The sequence below is a fragment of the Crocodylus siamensis genome, chromosome 1, assembly GCF_052110815.1.
Source record: "Crocodylus siamensis isolate JL-2025a chromosome 1, ASM5211081v1, whole genome shotgun sequence".
Lineage (NCBI taxonomy): Eukaryota > Metazoa > Chordata > Crocodylia > Crocodylidae > Crocodylus > Crocodylus siamensis.
Genome location: NC_143395.1, coordinates 142,166,514 through 142,188,784, shown reverse-complemented (window position 1 = coordinate 142,188,784; position 22,271 = coordinate 142,166,514). Strand labels below are relative to the sequence as shown.

At 39.0% G+C, this 22,271-nt stretch overlaps 1 protein-coding gene across 1 annotated transcript in view; it reads right to left on the bottom strand.

Annotated features, from left to right (window-relative positions):
* Nucleotides 1-92: 92 nt before the first annotated feature.
* The window catches only part of ACTN2 (actinin alpha 2), a 105,833-nt gene continuing 83,654 nt past the window's right edge, over nt 93-22,271 (bottom strand). Inside the window, exons 14-22 of the mRNA XM_090044726.1 lie at nt 20,943-21,051; nt 19,464-19,604; nt 17,487-17,669; nt 15,876-16,010; nt 15,081-15,260; nt 13,321-13,467; nt 4,286-4,351; nt 3,176-3,334; nt 93-1,357 (exon numbers count right to left, since the gene is read on the bottom strand). Of these exons, the coding sequence (XP_089900852.1) occupies nt 1,199-1,357; nt 3,176-3,334; nt 4,286-4,351; nt 13,321-13,467; nt 15,081-15,260; nt 15,876-16,010; nt 17,487-17,669; nt 19,464-19,604; nt 20,943-21,051 (1,279 nt within the window). The 3' untranslated portion in view covers nt 93-1,198. The remainder of the gene's footprint in view (nt 1,358-3,175; nt 3,335-4,285; nt 4,352-13,320; nt 13,468-15,080; nt 15,261-15,875; nt 16,011-17,486; nt 17,670-19,463; nt 19,605-20,942; nt 21,052-22,271) is intronic.

Below are 22,271 nucleotides of genomic sequence, written 5' to 3'. Positions count from 1 at the left end.
CAAAAGGAGAAATCTAAACCTCCTTTAATGTGTATGACTATTGCCACTAATTTACAAAAAACACTAAATAAATGCCCATGACAGAATCCTCATAAAGTTTTGAAAAGCAGACTTTATTTAGTAGGCACATCATTGCTTTAGTAGACTGAGCTGCACAGCTCATTTTATTTCACCTTTTGTGAATGTTTTTATTTGATTACACTGCATTTCTCCATGTCTGTGAGGATTCAAGTAAAAAAAATACTGTTTTGCGTCACTAAAAGATGAAAAAATAACAGTAAAACCAACTACACTACCATAGCTGGATATAAAAAAGAACTGTTGTTGGACAGAAGACACTGTAATCTGAGCATTGATGAAACTGCAACACAATCATGCTGAGCTTGTGCAGATAAGAGTTTGCATCACATGGGATGATGCATGCTGCTCACTAATAAAATAGGGAACAAAGAATCTGCTCAACACAGACATGGGTAAGGGTCTCAAAACAATACAATTCATATGAATTAATTTCCTTACTATGTTTCTAAAAGTTTGCTCTCAGCTGCAAGGTTAAAGGCTTAAAGGAAAGGTACTGCTCATCATACTATACTAACTCATTATCAACCAGCTGGCTTAGATTTCAGGTGTTACAGATTTCTATTCCAATGGAAAAACATTTTTGAAGAGATACAAACATACAGTCTTGCATTATTTTAGCGGCTAAGAATTTTATCTGATTGGCGTTTCTCTTCCTTGAAAAGCTGTATTTTATTAAACTGTACCTGCAGAAACAATACTTTCATATGCATGAGAAAATGTGACTCCTAACGTACAACTTCATGTGCATTGTAAAAGAAGCACATACGGCATGAAGAATTTTTGAACATGGCAAAATTATTTTGAGTCATAGTAAGTTAATAGTTTTGATTTTTTTCACAAGCTTTATTTTTTGTTTTCTCTACAGAAGTTTCTGAATTTAATATCTTTTTAAAAAATGCGTTCTAATGTTGTGTATAAGACAGACAAACTAAAAACCTAAAAATGCTTCACACTGAAATGTGCACTAATTATCTTAGCGTCTAGCATTTTACACTGAATGTACCTACTACATTTGAAAAACTCATTTTAAAATCAGCTTGTCAAAGCTTTCAAGAAGCTATCTGGGAAATCAGTTTGTTTGTTTTAATGAATAGGGTGAATATAGCCAATTACAGAATTACAGGTCACTTTCTCCATACAGTGCTGATGAAAACACAGTGTAATCCAGAGCTCCCGAGACAGAACCAGGTCCGGTGTAGGGAGGCATTCTTTTGATGCAGTACTGAGCTTGCTCAGGAGGCAGCTCTCGACGAAGCTCTTCTGCGAGAATATAGGGCTGAAAAACAATTCCCCCCCACCATTAAAGCATGTACAAAGCATCCCATTTAACCAATTTTTTGGCTGTATTTTACAGCAGTAATATTAATAAACTGTTTTCCAACTCCCCAAAATAGTTCTGCTTAGTTTTAACTTCAGCTACGAGCAGGTGCAAATAACCACTTCAGAAAACAGATTGGGTCAAAGTTTACCCTTCTCAGGGTATGTTTACCTTGCAGTCACACTTTTCAGCAGTATTTCAGATTGTGCTGAGCTCTGTGCTGCCACAGTAAAACTACTACCAGTTCCCAACCTAATTTAAAGCTGGCTCACGTGTGCCTATAGGATGCTTCCATGATTTCTGTGAGAGCAATGTAGACATACTTTCAATCATATGCTGATAACTTCAGTGTGAGAGGCTGTTTTCTTAGGGTGATATATTTCACTGGACCAATAGAATCTTTTATTGTTGGTCCAATAAAAGATTTCACTTTGTCTCTCACATAATTCTTGGACCATCTTGGTTACCACATCACCCTTACACTATGTACACTTCAATGCTATTGTAAATCTCTAAGCAAGCTTTTACTGTCATTGTTCCTGCTTTCAATTTATAACAATAAAAAGGCATCCTTCTACTATTCTTGGTATGATTTAAAAGAGAAGTATAATAACAACGTGTGATGTTTGCGTTTTGTAGAATAAAGCACTAATCTTACTTTCTTGAGACATGACCTCAATTTCATGGCAAACTCCTGGTGACAAAGTGTTTGAAAAATCAGTCTGGCCCTTACAAGCTGAGATCACAGAATCAATACAGAGGCCCAAACTGAGTCTCCTACAACACTAGTCACTGTTCTCTTCTGAGTACAGATGCTTTCTTTCCTACAAGCAGTGCCTCATATACTGGTTACTCTAGAACAGTGGTCACCAACCAGTCAGTCTCGATCGACTGGTCTATTGACAGTCTGTCAGAGGCTCCATGATTGGGAGCGGCCAGACAAACTGCCTGGGCTGGGTGAGTGGCATCAGAGCCCAGGCAGTTTGTCTGGGAGGCAGGGCAGTAGATCCTGTGGTGTCAAAAAGTGATCTTCAGGATAAAAAGGTTGGAGACCACTGCTCTAGAACATGAGTTCCACTCTCTTTCCCCAAGTCATGCACTGACAACTGGTGCATTGAAGGGAGCATGTTGCACCTTCTGGAAACGTGTTACTGATCCTGAGCACCCAGTGCTTTGAGGAGCTTGTGTACTTCCCAGTGTTTTCCTCTGGCAAGGCATCACTGTAGCACTGCCATCCTCTAACACAGATGTGTTATAAAGGTGTTATCTGGCTCAGGATTAGGTGCAACTGGTGGTTTGTTCAGCTGATCTAAACTGCATTTAAAATCAGCTAAATTCTACAGCATTGCCCAGCTGCAGCTGTGAGTAGAAGTTATAAGGAAGTCTATGACAAGGGAATTACCCCTCAAATCAATCCTGTTGCATAGATATGAGTGAGCGTATAGCATGCCTACTAGATATGCAGGCTGTGTCGCTGGAGTATAAACTCTGTGACACGTTGGATTTTTCCTAATGCTTTGTTAGATGAAAGGATAAGGAGTAAGCTTTGAATTTCACACACATTCCAGTTAGGCAGTTGGGTCAAAGTCCAAACCTGCTGCACAAGAATAAAAGGTGAGAGCTTTATTCTATAGTCTTACTACCTGAAAAGAGAACTAGCAAGAAATAAAGATTTTGTATGAGACTTTCAGTAAAGGAAAGTTAAATAACAGAGTTTCTGAAAGAGAGAGGTAAAGTGCAGGTAAATCCTTAGAGCCCAGCACTAAAAGGACTGACCTTATCTGAAGCTAAGATTCTGAAGGAAGCTATGACTTGCTCAGCTGTGTCCGTGTCCGCAGTCTCTCTGGTCATGAAGTCAATGAAAGACTGGAAGGAGACAGTTCCTTGCCCATTGGGATCAACCAGGGTCATGATTCGGGCAAACTCTGCTTCACCCTTTTACAAAATTCAAAAGAAATTGTCAAAATACAAACTCCAACATATATGGCATATTACTAGAGACTCTGGGTAAATTTTTTAAAGGCACTTAAGTAATTTAGGAACCTAAATGTTGTAGAAATTTAACAGGATTTAGGCTCTATACTGTCTATATCACCTTTAAAAGTGTGACTTAAAAGGTTTTTTAAATTATATTCTGTCTTGTAAAGACAGCAGCTTTTACCACTCTGAAAGCATTTTCTAAATTATTTCTACATACTTTTGTTCTTCTGTCTTTTCTTTACCAAAGGCTTGGTGGATTGAAGGATTTTAACTCAGTCCTTCATTTTTTCACCCTGTTGGCTCCCACTGACATCTATGTAAAAAGATTCAGTTTTTAGCATAAAGAGGAGCAGGTTCTGTGACACCGGTCCTGGAAGCAATTCTGCACTGATTATCTCATGTTACTGTGGAAACCCAATAACATCACATGGTGGTTTTGGCCGTCAGAAACTACTTTCAGGACTGGGACCTATGCTGGCCAATAACATGTTGAAATGTGAAGTTTCACAAATTATTCTGGTGTTCATATTTATCAAAAGAAATTATTAAAATATTCTTCCTAATGCAATAATTTATTTCTAGGAATATTTTTCAGTTACAAGAATATGTCAGAGATTTAAAATAAATAATAGATTTAAACTGAAAAGACGTATGTTAATTTATCAACTGGAAAATTAAAGGAATATTTTTTATAAATTGAAGCTAAATGCAACAGAGCATGAAAAAATGCTTTCAGGGCTATATTTAAAAAAAATTTAGACATTAAGAGTATAAAAGAAAATGCAAAAAGAAAATATCTGAAGTATAAATATGATTAATTGCAAACTATGATAAGCTTTATGGTAGCTGTGGTTAACATTATGAGTGATACACAAATTGAATTTCACTGTATCTTAAAATTCATACCAAATCATAACCCATTGAAATTAAGCAAGCTCTGAAATCGTCATGATCCATCAGCCCATTCTTCTTCTATTGATCAAAGCAGCATAAGGAATACAGGAGGGAAGGTTTGAGGTATCAAAGACAGGTAGGAGACCATCACCATTTCCATAAAGATGACGAATTTATGTCAGCAGAAGTTTGGATCCATGGAATGAGAGGATGTTCATTGCCAAAGTGAGTCACGAGGAGCATCATCAATTTAAAACAATTGACACATCACACACGTCAAACAGACATCACAAGGTATGATACCAGAAGAAGGGGAGGTCAAATACAACATATCAACATACAGAGCACAATCAAAGAAGAGAGAAAGGCAGAGAAAAGTTTGTCATTGAAATAGCCAAAGTCATGAAAAGTAGGCTGCTTCGTTGTGATGCAACACAGTTTAAGGTTTCAGTGTTGAAATATTTATCACAAGTTGTAGCATCCTCTAGTGACACATTAAAGGCCTACTGGAAAAAAGTTCATTCCTCTATATTTAAACTATTGTACCCCAGAGCCCAGGCAGACTGAACTGTGTGCTGAAACAAGAGTTTTCTTTCCTTTAACAACTAGCTAATGGGATTCAGTTTTCAGCAGAGATCTGAGCCTGAGGTCAATGGAAAAAAGTAAATTGTTCTATACCCAGCAAAGGTCTGGCCACTAGCAAGTTTCTTACCATCACCCATTTCTGAGTAGTAAGGCAAGGGCGGCACCCATCACCTGTTGCTGAGAATGGTCACTGAAATGGGGTGATGGTAAGAAATATTGAAGACAGAAGTAAGATAAAGTCTACCTGTACTGGCCAGTTCTGTGTTCTAACCTAATTCACTGCTTTGCAGAGCACCCTGCTTCTACTGGGTCATTCTGAGCACAAAGGAAAGCTCATGCTTGGAAGCGTGAACAATGAACAACTGGCAGCGATGTGTGGGATGGGGAAGGCAGCAGCACCTCCATTGTTATTTATCAGAATCCAAATAAACAATCTTAAATCAAACAAAACCAGCAGATGACAAAACTGTATACACTGGAGATAAAATCCACACCCTCTGCATCCTATTATTATGCCGATCTATCTGAAAACAGTCATTCATCAGTTTCCTCTACCTGCCGGTCATTTCCAACCTGTCCGAGACTGATGAGGCAGGCTTTAAATTCATCATAGTGGAGATTTCCAGATTCATCCTAGCATCACATCAGGGGTCATGCATGCAGCAGGTAAACGGAGGGGAAAAAGTCACAAATCAGGTTAGTTGGGTATTGCAGAACATTCTGAAGTCCTATCAATAATGAGTTCAGATCAGACCCATCATTGCGTATATGTGCAGCATATATTCTATTGTTGGAATGATTTGAAAATTACAGTAGCATATTTGTTCCCATTGCTTTTCTTGTTCTTACTCCAACTGCAATGTTGAAATGTCACTGTTATGTAAAAACCAATTCACCCCCACTCTTCTAAAACATACATTTTCACTGAATGTTTTCTTCCTGTATGCTACCAGTTTTGTCCTTCATTTTCTGTTGGCATACCATATAATGGGCATGGACAGACATAACAATTATAGCAGTTTTAAATACCTCTGAAGTGTTATAGAAAGTGAGCAGGCAGACGAAGCACAGTGCTATAGTGCTACAAAAATGCTTTGAAATGTATAAGAAATGACCCTGAGTAAAACAGGGATAACACTGAAGTGCTTCACAGGCAGTTGTACATATGTAGACTATGGAAGTGCTCCAGATGAAAAGTACTTAAAAAAGAGGGACCTGAAACTCATGTTTGTCTGCCCATTATAGCAAATAGAGTCAATGGATAACTTGACCTGAACAAAGCCATTCTATTAAGCTTGTTACTACTCTCTTAATTTAATTTTTTAATGGAATAAAAGAGAAGAACTTTATTTTTGCTTAAATGCAAAAGAAAAACCTGATCAGTCATGTAATTTGTCTTCTTTAATGACCTTAAAGTGGGGTCTGCTTTGAATATGGACTATAAAAATGACAATGGGGTGTTCTAAGTTTAACCTCCCAATTACTCCAAATCAAATTTGCTCAGTTTCCTAAGTTACTTATCTTTTCTAACAACTAGCCCAACAAATGTATGTTGAGTTCTGAAAAACAGACTGGTTTCTGGATTGAACATCAAGCATAATCCCTGAACCAATTAAGGTGTTTACGGATTTAATTAAGATGCATGCCATTATGGTTTGTCTCCAAATTCTGCAAGTAGTTTCCTGTGATGGTCTCAAAGACTGACCACTTGTAGAACTGTGCTAGGCCCAATTTTTTTCTATGGCTTCCACATGAGAGAAAAAGTCAGTGGGTTAATGATCTATTTTTGAAAGGAGACTCCTATATACTTATATTTGTTAAAAACATACATGGTCTCAGAGAGGTATTGGATGCATTAAAAAATACACTGGTACCACAATCAGTTCCTGTCTCCCAACATTTTTAGAAAAATAGTGATGTTGTAACATTTGTTCCATCTGCCATTAATCTCCCACAGTTCCACAGAGTGCAGATGAGAGGCAGCAGTACAAAGCCAATGTTTACAGATAGGTTGGGGATGAAAATTTTGAACAGGGTTTCTTGAATGAAGACAATCAAGTACGTCCTTTAAATTCAGCCATAATTAATGGGACAATGTTTGCTGTGAAGTACCCTATTTCAAACAATTACTATAGACTCCCAAACATGCCAATCCATTCTGACTCATAACTCATAAGAACATAAGAAGTGCTATACTGGGTCAGACCAATGGTCCATCTATCCCAGTATCTTGTCTCTGGCAATGGCAGGTGTGAATGCTTGAGTGGGATAGCATATACACAGAGTATAGAGTAATCTGTCCCCTGTCATACCCTCCTGGCATCCATCATCATTGGTTCAGACATGCCAGCGGATATATCCTTGACTGCTCTGCTTAATAGCTATTAATGGATCTACCACCCACAAATTTGTCTAGTTTCTTTTTGAATCTGGCTACCCTATCTGTCTCTACAACCTCCTGTGCTAATGAGTTCCACAAATTAACTACATGCCATATAAAAAAAAGTATTTTCTCTTGTTAGTTTTACACCTGTGTAATGTCAGTGGGTGCCCCCTATTTCTAGCATTCTAGGACTTGGTGAATAACAATTCCCCATTGACTTTGTCCATACACATCATGATTTTATAGAACCCTACCATCTCCCCCCTCAGCCTTTTTCCTTCTAAACTGAAGAATCCTAGCCCTTTTAATCTCTCCTGGTACGGCAGCTGCTCTATCCCCTTGATCATTCCAGTACCTTTTCTAAGTCTACTACATTCTTTTTGAAATGTGGAACCAAAACACCACACAGTAATCAAGACATGGATGCACCATGGATTTCTATAGTTGCATGTTTTCAATTCCTTTCTTAATGATGCCCAATGCTTTTTAAAACTTTATTTATTAATAAATCCAACTTACCAAAGATGTTCAGCACTTTAGGGGCTTTTTTTGGTTACCACTGCACACAGCAGATTTTTTTAGAAAACTGTCTACAATGCCTCCAAAAATTTCTCTCCTCTCCAAGCTCACTTCTGGATCAGCTCCAAGAGAAAATTACACCAGCAGTGAATTCACATATTCAACTTTATTTATAAGGCCTAGCAGAGTATAAAAAACATGACAGGAACTAATAGTCAAATCCTCTCCCACTTTCTGTCAGCCTGTTGGAGCCAGACTATGGAGGAATTAGGACTGTTTGACCAAGTTTGGTGGTGGATAGTATTGGCATGTGCTCCTGCTTTTTGTACAACCCAGTCCTTGTTGTACAGCAGACATATGAGGGCACAGTGCAGGAGTTGTAAGATCTATGAATCCTTAGCTATGTGTATCTATCAATCATTCCCTGAATAGGTGTGTGGAGGGAAACAAATGTAATTCCAGAGTTAGTATCCACTTCACGAGCTGGGCGTGGTTGCTTGTACCAAGTAGTAAGGCAACATCGGAGGCTTCATGAATTTTGTAGCATGCATTGATCCTGGTCTAAAATACACCCCTTTTTATGCCACACATCAAATAAACATAGAATCATAGGAAATTAGTGCTGGAAGAGACCCCTCATGGTCATCTAATCTAGCCCCCTGCTCAAGCCAGGGTTGTCCCTGACTAAACTATCCCAGCCAAGTGTTTGTCTAACTTACTCTCGAAAACTCTTGAAAACACAATTGCACTTCATATGAAGATACCTTACAATGAAGTCATAGATCTCTTTCTATTGCTTTCCCTGTTTTAAAATATAATGTGATGCCTCATATATGGAGAAAAGTTTCTTCATATTTGCATTGTTTACAAGCCAACATTAAACATTTACATGAGTTCTAAAGGGATATAAATAACTTTGCCTTCTTCATCCTTCCCTTCCAACCCAGAACAAAACACTGAAATGTCCTGTCTTGTCTCATTATTAATCCCCTAAAACTTGTCCTTTTCCCTCTTTGATTTATATGTGGCCATCTACAAAGACAAAATTCTAAGTGAAAGTAATGCATCCTCAATGAATGTTAACTTATCTACATGAGTTTACTGACATGTATTGTTTTAGACGAAGCTGTTAGGTAAAATATAGTGTCAATCTTGCTATTGTTTTCCATGCAAAGCTCCCATTTAAAGTCTGTGGTTTGCACAAAAAGTAGACTTTGGCTCAGAGTCATTTCCTCTGACCAGGGAAACAAGAACTTCACCTGGTATTGCATATATAGCTACAGTAGATAATCATATACTTTGCAATCATGTATTTATTGAACTGCATCAAATCTGAAATAAGAACCTCTACCATTAACAATGATGTGGAAACCAAGAAAGAACTGAGAGTTGCCAGTTGCCAAATATACCGTTCACTATTCCAATTTCTGTTTATGAAAAATCACTTGTACATCACTTTGAGCACCAAAAAAACTTTCAGCTCTAAAGTGAATTTTGTCTCCGTCCTTTTTATTTCCTGTTGCAATAAATCTGAAGAGAAAATATACCAGCTCTACAGATCATGAATGTCCACACTTGGAACTAGATTGTGCCTTCAGGCACAGCCTTGAACAAGATATGGTAAGCTCCACCCATGTAGAAGCCATTCAAAATAATGTGGGCCTAATCCTAAGACCCTCATTCAGAGTGGGAAGGACTGCAAAATCTATTTTTAATGGTAACAGATTTTGCACTACAATATAATTATGATGTTGTTTCTTTGCAATTGCAATTTTCCTAGAAATGTAGTAAGGGATTCCCCTCTCAAATCTATAACTACATGAAGTTCTCCTTGGAGGTAGTCTATAAACAGTTGTTAGTCTCATGCATCTCAAAATAAATGAGAAGCAGTTAGTAACTCTTTGCAAATTAGTACTTTGATAATACTCACACAAACACAGCTTCATAGTTTAGATTTTGGTTTAAAATGAAAGACTGCCAAGAAACATTAAGCTAAGACATTCATTAATGATCCTGTTGTGTTTATATATTTAAAGCCTACTCATCAGGCATTATATTAATATTTCGGATCTTTGCTAAATGTTTGTCATTGTGAATTACGTTTTAATTCTTTCAATGTACAAATACATCATACATAAAACCACTGTTTGAAACAATAGAATTATTCATTATAAAAGTAAAACCAACATTTTGTCTTACAGGGAGAATATGATGCTTTTCATGTTTTTAGGGCCAAATTCAGGTGACCCAATTTCACCTTCATTTCAATTCAAGGCAAAGAATTTCATAATTTTGCTGTATCTGTCTAAATATCCAGCTTAGAGAATCTTTTCTCAAGTATACCTAAATAAACTCTGAAGCAGAGTTGATACCTTTTATCCTCTGACATTGAATATTTAAGTGTGTGGGAATGAAGGGAAGATGTAACATTGAAAAAGCATCTTCAGTCTCTCAAATGAGTTTGCTCAATGAAAAAAAAAAATCACTGCCTCCTAACCTTTGTCGACTGAATCACATCTTCCCATTAAATTAGACTTTAATTCATCCATGCAACCTTCACTCTTATCAGCATTTCCACTATCTGTCCATGCAGGAAGACTGCTTTAATAGCTGGGTATTTTAGCATTTTACTTTTTCCTTTCTTAAACTTTCACACTGGTGAATATTAACTACTCTCTAGTCCTCTGGTTTTACCTTCTTTTCCTAGGGCCTGGCCTCTCCTACCCTGCATAAATCTTTGTCAAAGCACTACCTTACTCTTGGCCCACTGCATACAGCTGCTATGCTTGTGTATTGTTTCCTCTAGAATCTCTAGGTCTGATTGCTGGTTGCTGAAAAGGTGGAAGCTCTATAACAAAAGCGTTGGCTCCCATAAAGCTTTGTTTCTCCATATAATCTTCATGCCTTGTGAAGTACCAAGAGTATGGCCATACACTCATGTGGCTACCACAGCCTGTGCTTCACCAGCTTTCCATGCTATCCCCTCACAGCTATTGGAGCTGGCTGTGAAGGCCAGAACCAGAGGGATTAATAAGCAATAAATATGTGCTTCTTGGAGGCATGTGGTATTTTGCCTAAATAGGTAATATTAGTTAATATAAAGCTTGTAAGTTTGTAAGCCACAAATGTAACTTGTCTGTCATAAGTTTAACCAAAATGATAAAATTAACTGTTCATGGAACTGACTGGGCCCCATAGGAAAAGCTGTAGATGTGAGATTTGCTGACCTAACGGTTTCTGCTCAGGGTTCAGCTATGATGATAAAAAACTGGATCCAACTGCCTGGCACACCCAACACATTCCAGGAAAGCACATCCCAAGAAAGCATATTCAAATGAAACCTAAAAGGGGTTGGGGCTTAGGCAGAGCAATGTCAATTCAAACCTAAAGGTGCTGCCTTATAATTTGCTTATTGGATAAACCTAAGTCTGGGTAGTAACCTTTTATGATAATTTTTAGCACCTTTCAATCCCATAGGGTAACAGCTATAGGGAAACATTATGAGTGGCTCTAAAGCCAACAGATTAACATAAGACTAGGTATAAAAAGTGTGTGCATCAAGTAACCAGCAGGAAGAAGGGAACAGAACCATCATTTATGTTCCACAGACCCCGGACTCCTGGTGTGAGTGAGGATCAGATCCTGATCAAGGGACCTTCCCCGGTAATCCTTCTGACAGCGTCGATCGGAGACACCTGACTGCGCTGGAATCACTTGACGTGTACCTAGCATTGAGGGACTATCGATAAGTTGCCAACCCATGTCTGTCTATCTGTTGTTTTGAACAAGCCCAGTGGCTAATACCCTCGCACTGCCCAGTTGGCCTGTGACAGAATTGATCTATCTATCTGTTGTTATTATCTGTTATTTACTATTAGCTCTTTAATAACATTTATTTTTCTGTTAACTGTTGTGTGTGTGTGTAAGCTATAATAAATTTGCCTTTACTTCACTCCCAACTTTGCCTCCTCGATCTGAAACTGAATCGAACAGCCCAGTTGGCCTGTGATAAAATTGATACACTCACAGTGCCAGCTGGCCTGTGACAGCTGGCACTGCTGCTATTTAGGGGGGCAAAAAGCCCTTCTTCTAAATTCATGAGAGCTAACTGCTAGAACTGGCTATACCCAGTGGCCCCTAACACATGGCTCACATGACCCACAAGACCTTCCAATTTTGTTTGTGGCTATAGAAAATTAAAAAGTTAAAACTGAGGCTGAAAAAGAAAGTAAAATGGGATGTGATTGCCAACTATGCATTACCTCCTCAGCCATGTTATCTAGGGAGCAAGCAAATCTGTGGGGACTTCACAGTGCAAATTCTGCTGTGATCGGTCATCTTTGTGAAAAGTTCCTTCTTTTCTTTAATAGATTCACTTAAACTATATGGTGTAATAAATCTGTGCCTGATGTTCTTGTCTGCTTTTAATGTCTCTAATTGCTCAATTATCTGCTCCAGTGCACTGTGAAAGCCTTTTAGCTTCCTACCCTGGGAAATTTATTGTTGTCTCTAGGATGTTATCCTCTGCTTTCTTACTGAATGGAAAGAGGAATTACATTGCACTACAATTATATTTAGTTTTTCTATAAAATCTATCACTGACTCCTGTGATCTACCCTCTTTTAACTTATGGGTGCCTATACATGAGCAGCAAGGCTGCTCCAACATGCTGTAATTATAGTACATTGGAGTATGGTAATTATTACCGTGCTCCAGCAGCCCCCAGCATCTCATGCATCAGCATGAGCTTAAAAATGGCAGTGGGGGCATTTTATCTAAAGCTCATTCAAAAAGCTTTGAGTGTGGGGACACTGACACATGAAATGCTCTGGGTGCTTTAATTAGAGCAGCTCTGAGAGTCGCTCTAATTAGAGTGTCTTCCCCCTTCTCCCAGAGCACATGTATAAACACCCTATGTGTTTGCCTCTAATGCAAAAAGTTTTGTTTTTCTCTGAAAGGCCGGGTACCAAGTGACTATCCTAATGTATACAAGAATAAATCCAGGTGCATGTAAACCAATTTGGTTTCAGGAGTGCGAGTAACAATTCAGCTAATTGGATAAAGATGAAAGGGAAAAGGCACTGAGCCTTGAATGGGTTCAGTGTTAGTGAGTGTGTGTGTGTGCAGATCTCTGGAGCCAAGGCTGGTTTAAAACCAGTGGTCCCAGAGGGTCAAGGCAAGCAATTCTGCACAACCTGGTGATGGAAGGAATTGGTACTGGGAGAAAGCATATAACTTGCTAGTGCTTTAATGTAAGGGACTATATCTCTGTGTACCATATACAATTACCTATTTTCTTTTTTATTTTAATAGGTTGATGCAAATATTGAATCAGCTGTTTTGCTCTGCATTATATATCAAACTTGAACAGAAATTTATCTTTAAATCATCTATATAATCAATTCTATGATTTTAAGAGAATATGACTCCTCTTTTATTTTTCTTTATTACTCATGAAATGATCTATTCTAATACATCTTGGATTTTTTTTAAGACAGTGACATTTAAAATGAAAAGAAACTTGCTTTTTGGAAGTATAGAAAATGTAGGAGTACTGTACCCTATCGAAGTGATTGAAGGATGCTCTGAATTCATTCATTTGTTCTTGGGTGATACCCTTGGCATCTCTTGTAAGGATCTGAGTCTCAACTTCATTGATAGTTCGGGCAATGGTAGTCAGGAGGAGTTCCCATCCAACACGGATATGCTATAGGAGAGGACACACAGATTCTTCAAATTAGTCATAAAACAGCTATTTAGATTACAAAAAAGGAAAGTAAAAGAGAAAACAATGGCAGCTGGAATATTTATATGAAAAGTTGCTTGTTAGCTCTAACCTATTACTATGAATACATCAGAAGTACAGGTTCTGGCAGAAGGTCACCTCTGGTTCTCCCCAAAACTCTGCTCTGTGACAATTTGGTTAGGATGGGCACAGCAGAGGATACACACCTTACCCTATCTCTTTAGGTAACCTGAGCTGGATCCATTCCTGAGGGAGGGGGGAAACCTGCTCCCTCTGCCTACGTGACTGGCATCATATACCTGGGTGATGGGCTTGGGCACTCTAGTAGGTTCTAAGTTCTCCTTTGTACCTAGCATGGGAGACTTATTGGGAGTGGGTCTAGATTATGCCTTGGGGTCCCCTTGGTTCAGCTGACTAAGGGAGACCACTACTTGTGCTTCCAGCTGATGGAAGCACCCCAAGTTCTTGAAGTGAGTCAAGTACCCTTGAGGGCTACTAGGCCTATGTTTCCCAGAAGGTGCAGTGCCAGGATCAAGCCTGTCCCTGGGTGGTGGCAACTCTACACCAGGCTAGCGGGTGTGCTCCAGGAAGGGGGTCAGCCGGACATGAGGCACCCCCAGGGAGGCACTCAGAGCCTGGAAGGTGGTTGGGTGCAGTGAGTAGGTGGCTCAGTGCAGGAGCACCCCCTACTGGCCCACCACACAGGTGATGTACAGAAAAACATGGAATTCTTTCCTAAACTTGTATCTATTCATGTCCTGTTTCAATGCTGGATGATAATGCACATTTTAGCTACATAATCCATTGTTGTCTTAGATTACAACACTTGGATTCAAGAGTGTTGGCTTAATTCTGGGAAGTATTTGGCTGGCACAACATTGTCTCCAAAACTTTCTAGTTAAAGTCACTTTCTTACCTTTGGCCCCAAACTCTTTGAACACTAAAACTGATGAGTCACTTTATGCACCTAGGTAGTTTCATTTAGTTCATGGGAAAACTTAGTATGGAAAGTGCCTCAGATGTAAGTATTGGCAGGTTTGCAGCCTTCATTGTAAAGTTGTTTATTTGTCATGGGAAATAAATGAAAAAAGTGAAAGAAGACTTAGTGCTCTCATGGTAGAAAAGCCTTGAGTTTAAAGAAAGAACAGAGCCAGGAAAGATTCTATTTCAGAAAATGAAGTTGTTTGTCAAAAGAAATTATTAAAGAAGTCAAAGATATAGCCTTTATGTTCCAATAGAAATATTTAGTAATATTTACCTGGTCAATAATCCATACACCACCTTTTTGTAGACAAAATAAAACCTCAACAAGCAGCAACGCTAGGACCTTCCTCAGCATTGAGCTGGCCAGATAAGATGGTATTTTAGTTTTAAAAAGATTAAAAGTTTTGTTTGAGTCACAAAATCAAGTCAAAACAAACTGAACCTTAGAAACCTGTTTTTCTTCTGCTGCTAATAAATTAAAAGTCTAGTAAATTCTGCCTTGTTTTAGATCCCTGTCAGATCAGGGAGGGGGGTTATAATGAATCTGATAACAGAATGCCTGACAAGAACAGTAGTGAATTCATAGCTACCTCCATGGTATAGCTGGTATGCTTGTTATCAAACACTAGTGCTTCCTGGATAAGCTGATGGTCTCCTTCCAGCTTGTCAATATTTGTTTTGTAGTTGATGATATTGTGCTCATATTGCTTCAGTTGATTCATCTGGTCCTCCAAAGGCCCTGTCATTTCAATAGAGCTGCGGGCAATTTCCTATTACATGGAAACAAATAAAAGAATTAAGCTGCAGGTTTATTAATTTGCCAAGCATTTACATGAAAAAGCAATGTTTTCATACTAAGAGTTGGCAACAATATAACCCTCTGCACAAAAAGAACATATTCTACCCTGAATTACACTCCCCAGATGAGATGCACACTTACCTCTGGAGGCAACATCAGGACCATGCTGTCTTTGTGAAAAGATCACAACCGAAGTAATAATCATCATTGTCTAGGAACTGATTTTCAAAGGTACAACTCCATTTAACTATCAACACTTTGTGCCTTTAAAAATCCCCATTCTACAACTTTCATTTTCTTCTAAAACAACTAATCTAATCTATCTAGAGAGCTTTTATTAGCTTTTATGATCTCTCATTGCTTTAAAAACCTTTAAAGGAGTTGATTGCATTTGTTTGGGTGGCAGAAGGCAGGGTAGATTTGCACTTTATAGCCTAATTAAATGAGAGATACATAAGCTATCACAAGCAGCAGCTTAATTCATCAGATACTAAAAAGTTGTTTGGAGCGCCAGAGCATTGCAGTCCAGGCCACCAATATGCTGTGTGTACAGACACCTATTCTTCACAGCCTGAGTGGTACTCACCTCCATCTTGGTCTGGATCCATGGTCCAATGACATTGGCCTGAGCAGCAAATTGGCGACGAAGACGTTCATTAGAATGCTGACGAGCTAACTCCTCCTGTAAAGCTTGATCCCTCACAGGCACAAGTTGCTTCACCTGTCAGGGTGCCAAAAGCATGAGGATGAATACGAGTAACTCAGATCAGATCACATTTGTAAAATTAATAGAGCATGACCTGGTAGATGGTGATTTTTGAAGTTAATCACAAGTTTTTCCATTTAAAGTGCAATTTGAAAACAGAAGTCATAGAATAGAAGGTGCCTTGGGTGGCTCCCCCAAGCAATTTAAACTCCTTTTTGTATAGAACATGCCATTGTCAACATTCCTTTAGTAACTTGAAACTAAAGCTGGGAATGTGACCAGAAAGATGAAATTTTAAGTCAAAGAAAATCTTACCTCTTCCTGCATTCAAGTTTAAGACTATTTATTTTGTCACCACAGGTTTGTTCTTCGGGTTTTTTTGTTGTTGGGTTTTGGTTTTTTGGCTTTTGAAACACATTCTGAGTAAATTACTTCCTATCAACTTCACTTAGCTTTAATTGGCACACAGAATTTCATTTAAGCAGAGCCTCTAGGATAGGTTGAGAAGAGATATGATGGGCTTGGTTTGAATATAGATGAGTCTGGGTAAGTGAGCTCCAGAAATTATTTTTTGCCCACAATGCATTGTTGTTACATGGAATCTGAGTTTGGGTCTCAGTGCTTTGGCCTCATAACCTGCTTGAATCAGCTTTCCATGGTTTGCACTGTATACTGTGTATTTGCATGGATGTGAATATTCGTGGTTATTCTTTGTATTTGCCTTTTAAGTGTTTTCCAAAAGCAGATCAGGAAGCTGATCCAGCACCCACTGAAATGCCTGGCAAGTTTTCATTTAATTTCAAAGGGAGCACAATTGGTTTCTTGAAATAAGTATTCGCAGTCTTTAACTATATAGCCATATGAATAAAGAAAGCAATTGCAATTCAGGTTAGTGTAATCTTACTTCATAGGTAAATTTAAGATATGCACCCCTATCTAACATTTAAAATGTGTTTTAAATACACTTTATAGAATAAAAATTAAGATGGGAGCCAAATTCTCCTCTCAATCCCATATATCAGTTATCCAAATGACCTACTAAGTTTGTTCTCTACAAATGAACTGAAACCTGATTAGCAATGTTAAATACATTTGACATTTTCTTAATACATATTTCTTCTCTCACCAGCTACTCATACTGTTCATAATCACATCCAAGCTTCTTCTAGCCAGTAACTTTATTTCACATTACCATATCTTTTCTTGTGTCCAGACTAACAATGATTTTTAATACAAAAATTTCATCCTGGGCATGTTCCTGAAGTGTTTACACATGGATAACAGGCACAGATCCTCCTGAGTGTTATGGGATCATCTGGCAATTTTTTAAATTTTATTTTATTTAATTAATTTATTTATTTTTTGCAAAGGGGAGTCAAGGCAGGGTGTGGAAAATTCACAATTACTGCAGCCAAGTTTCCTGCACATTCTCATTATTCATAAATGAGAACAGTATTCCTGCAACAGTCTTTCCACTTGAGAATACAGTACCTTTTCCCACTTGGTGCGGATTTCATCCAGAGTGACAGTGCTGTAAGGATTGTTTGAACTTATTCTCATATTGTAGCTCTGAATAACTTTCTCAACTTCATTGTGGATTGAGAGGATAGCCTGTCTTTCACCATCTGCCTCTGGCAAAGTGGCTTTAAACTGTTCATGGGCAGTGATTAAACTCTGAAATCAGAAACAAAGAGGGAGAGCATTAGTATTGTACATTAGAATCACAGTTCTGTGGTGTTGAAGGCCTGATATAAATACATTAGACTAACTGGTTCAGAGATGCACAAGCTTTCATAGGCAACAGTCTACTTTTTCTGATGGACTGCAGTCCGTTCCTAGCATCTGATGACATGGGTTGCTGCCTATAAAAGCTCATGCCTCTCTGAACTAGTTAGCTGCCAGCCTGTCTGCTGTCAGACTACCACACCTAAGTACTTCAGTAGAAAAGTTGCAATTCATTAAAATGTTATTTTTATTTGGGGAGATGGCAAAGGGGAGAGGGAGAGAGAGAGTTATTTGCAATAAATACTGAAAATCTAATATTTGTGCTAATGCATAAAAAGTGAAACTGGACCACTTAGTGTTACCATTCATTCACTGAGAGAGGTTGACAGGTAAAAAAAATATCTTTTTTTTAACTTTGCAGTTTTATTAAACTCAAGTGTTGTTAGAAAAAAACAGGCGTTTAATAAACGTGCCATTTTATCCTGCTACTGTTTCTTAACTACTTAAAAATCAGCAAAATATGATCAACTGGTCCAAGGAAGTCTTTTTACTACAATTTTTCATTGCAAATTTCCTCTTCAGTGACCTGAAGGCTGTGTACAGAATTTCTTTTTTCACCATTTAAAGCACGTTATTGCCGTGACTTAACAGAAGTGCATGGCTTTACAGCACTTTAAATGGGTACAGCATTTTAAATTAACCCTTGTTAACTGAGGCATTACATTTGAAGCACTGTATTTTAAATAACTTCTGTATGCTGGTCAAATTTCTGACTAGTGGAGAAGCCCCAGGAGACTGTGGAGTGCCCCCTGCTTCCTAGCCTGGAAAGTGCAGGGAGGCTCAGAGTCCACCCCCCACCCCCAATCACTGCTCTTCTGTTATGTTTAAAAGCACTATAACTTTATCATGCTATAAAAAGTGCTCTAGATTACAGCACTGTAAAATGTGCATAGAGCACTTCTGCACATACCCAAAGAGTTCACAATTTGAATTCAAGTTCCATGGAAAACAAATGGGAAATTTACCATTAATGTCAATAGGGTTGAGATTTTATCCCACATGTATATTGTCTTCACAGGGGAAGAGGACATGAAACTGACACCCTTGCTGGGGGCTACATGCTGCAGAAGCCCATGCTGTGGGGACAGCCACCAGGAATTCACCCCACCACATGGACTGCGCTACCAGCACATAATCCCCTCGCCCACATGCTACACAGGTGACATGAAGTCTTTTGGGGCCTCCTTCCACTGCAAGGTGGGGAGATGCCATCGGGGACTGCATGTTAACTGCCACCAATTGAGCTGTCCCTCTCTAATGTATTATGATGCAGGATTCAGGTCTACATGTAGGTAGTAAATACCTGACAGCATCCTTTCAGTACAGCTGCACAAATGTATTACTGTAACTTTGATTTTGACTACAGCCTAAGAAAAACAAAATGAATCCCTTAAAATGATGTTTACAAGTAAGCTATAGTTATATTTCTGCCTTCTAGATCTCTGGCTATGAATTCTTTCCAAGGGGAAAAGTATTGGGCCTATTTTCTTGAAAGGGCCATTTCTTCTTGCAGTTCATCTTTCTTTATAGAAAAGTCTTATACAACAGAGAAGACATTCTCCTAGAAAGATAATTTCAAGGTAAGATATGTTTTCTCTTATATATGTATTCATGCCACAAGAAGACAAGGATTCCTCTCCTGATTTCTTTAGAATTGGAAACTAAAAGCATGCTCCCACTTACCTGAATTTCCTCTATGCTGTGAACAATAAACATGTCCTGTAAGTCTTCCATTGCGCCTTCCATCCAGTTGTTGAAAGGAGCAGCTCTCTTAGCAAATTCCAAGTAAAGCTGATCAATTGTTTCCAGCAACTTCTCTGTCCTCTGTTAAGGTTAGCAAAGGTACACAGGTAAATTCATTGTTGTTATAGTGCAAGCTAACACATGCTTTTAGTGTTCCTTTTGCCATGTCCTCCATTTTCAAAAGTGACCAATCATTTCTGGCTCTCCAATTTAATACACCTGATGGTTCTCACTGCAGTCAGTGGGACTACTCACATTAAAGTTACCTGCATATTAAACTTTCATAAAATTAAGCCTCTGCCTAACCCTCTAGAAAAAAGGATTGGGAGTACATTTTTTTTTTTTTTTGCAGTTTTTTTTATTTAAGGTGTTTCATTTTAATGTACCTACGTGCAAACAAGTTCAGTTCTACTAATGTAATATTAGTTGGTCATTTTTTTCATATATAAAAAGGAATAGTAGCACATATTTGCTAAATTTCAGCCTTGCCTCCCTCTGCCCTCAGTGGAAGCCAGGAAGATGCAACCTAGGGATTTCAAGGAATGTTTATACAGCTATTTTCAGGTCAACCCTGAGGTTGCTTTTATTCTAAAAATCTGAGCCATGTGACCTGCCTTTCCTTGTTTGTATCACACCTTGTAGCCAGCAGCATAACCATCTATATCATGTTTCTTATTGCAAAGTGGAGCCCTTCTAGGAACTGGCTTACAGACCTCTCTCTCCTTATGGGCAGCAGAGACAGAGAGCGGGATACAAAAGGGGGATATAAAAGGGCCAGCTCTCAGCAACAGGGGAATGCATTGTTGCTTCTGATGAACTTCTTCGACTTGAACAATGTGCAGTGAAGTTTTAAACATACTGCAGAAAGATATAGGTGGGTAGTGTTGATCCCACACTTCTTCAGGGGATGATCCTGCCTTGAGCAGGGAGCTGAACTAGGTGACATCATGAGGTGCCTTCTGACCCTACTTTCCTATAATCCTGAGATCAGTGTAAACATAACCTGAATAAAGATGGATCTCACTGCCTAGGAATCCCTGTCATCCAAAAGTCTACAAAACCATTGCCATTATCTTGCCTCTCAGTCTGAGTTTTGTTGAAGCAAATACAGAAAAGTGGTTGCCTAATGGATATCGCTTTTAGGCATCATTCCCAAAGGGTGGTGCTATAAACCACCTCTTGAGAGACAAATTCATTTTGTTCCTGCTCTACAATCATATCTGTCAGCAGAGCACTGTTAAATCTGTTAAAAGTAGGTAAATGTATTTGGCAAATCAAACCACAGCAAATTGAAGTGGAAAAATGAAGAAAAGGGTTATTACAGTCCAGGTTTGGAGCATTAAAAATCAATAGTGGTTCTTTTCTGAACCCTAGAGCTTCATTAAAAAAAACCCAGCAGCTTATTGATGTAAAATTTACCTCCAATGCCTCTCTCCTTTTCTGAGTAAGTGTTCCCAGTTTGTCCCATTGGTCACATATCTTCTGGCATCGATCATTGACGCTTACAGAATCATGGTAATCCAGTTCACTAGGAAAGAGTGAAGACAAAAAAGAGCTGCAGCTTCTGAAAGAATGGACAGGGGGGGGTGCTATAAGACATTTGCTGCAGAGCTGCCTAATTAGCTCCACGGTATAGTCTCAACTTCTACACGTGCAGCCCTATTAGGCCACAAGAAACTAATTAACTCCGCCACAGGTTAATACTTGTAAACACAGTTATGATTTTACAGTGGAGTTCTTTAGTGCACAGCAACACACATGTAGATGCTGACGGGGCTGGCTAGGGTGCTTTATTGTGGTGGCTGGCTGCTGGCTAGCCCTGAACTGGAGTACCCTCGTGCCCCAGCCAGCCCCTCTGCTGCACATTGAGCTGGGGCAGAGCAGTCCTGGGTTGGCAGGCTGGCCCCCCAGATCCCCTGCCAGCCAGGGCTGCACTGACCTGCCACAAGGTGCTGCAGTCCTGGGCACATGTTCAAATGCAGCACCTGGGAGCAAAAAATTCTGCCCAAGTGTGCATGTTGCAAGAGTGCTTACTAAACACTTATCTTTTTTCTTCTCATGTTAAAAAAGCCATATTGCAGCCAGTTAAGTAATGCAGTGGTAGCAGTGTGTAGGGCTAGGACACTCAGAGGGGCATATCCCACCTAATCAATTCTCTGCCATTGCAGGAGTTTCAGGCACCAAAATCACCACAGACATTCATGTTCACTGTCTATGGCATGTTAATTTCCTGATGACTGAAATATTTGACTCTAGCCCTTGTTATTGGGCTCAACATGGAGGAACTGGATGAAATGTAATGGCTTACAATATACAGAAAGAACAGAGTTGACATAAGTTTGGATTCCAGTCATAATCCCTTGCTTCCAAGACTGGGAGTGGTATAAAGACCGCCCAGACTTGTGATGGAAGGAATTGTGTCCAGACCCCATTCATAGAACAGCACTAATTGACTCTGGAGCCTAGAATCATAGAAAATGAGGGTTGGAAGGGACCTCAGAAGGTCACCTATGCCAGCCCCAGCTAGATCATCCCAGCCAGGGGTGGGGTGTCAGCTCTAGTCTAGTCTAGACCTGTCTAGTCAGGTCTTGAAAACCTCCAAGGCCAGAGATTCCACCACCTCTCTGGGAACCCTCTTCCAGTGTTTTACTACCCTCCTAGTGAGCAAATTCTTCCTAATGTCTAACCTAAACTTCCCTTGCTTCAACTTGAGACTACTGCTCCTTGTTCTTTCATCTGCCATCACTG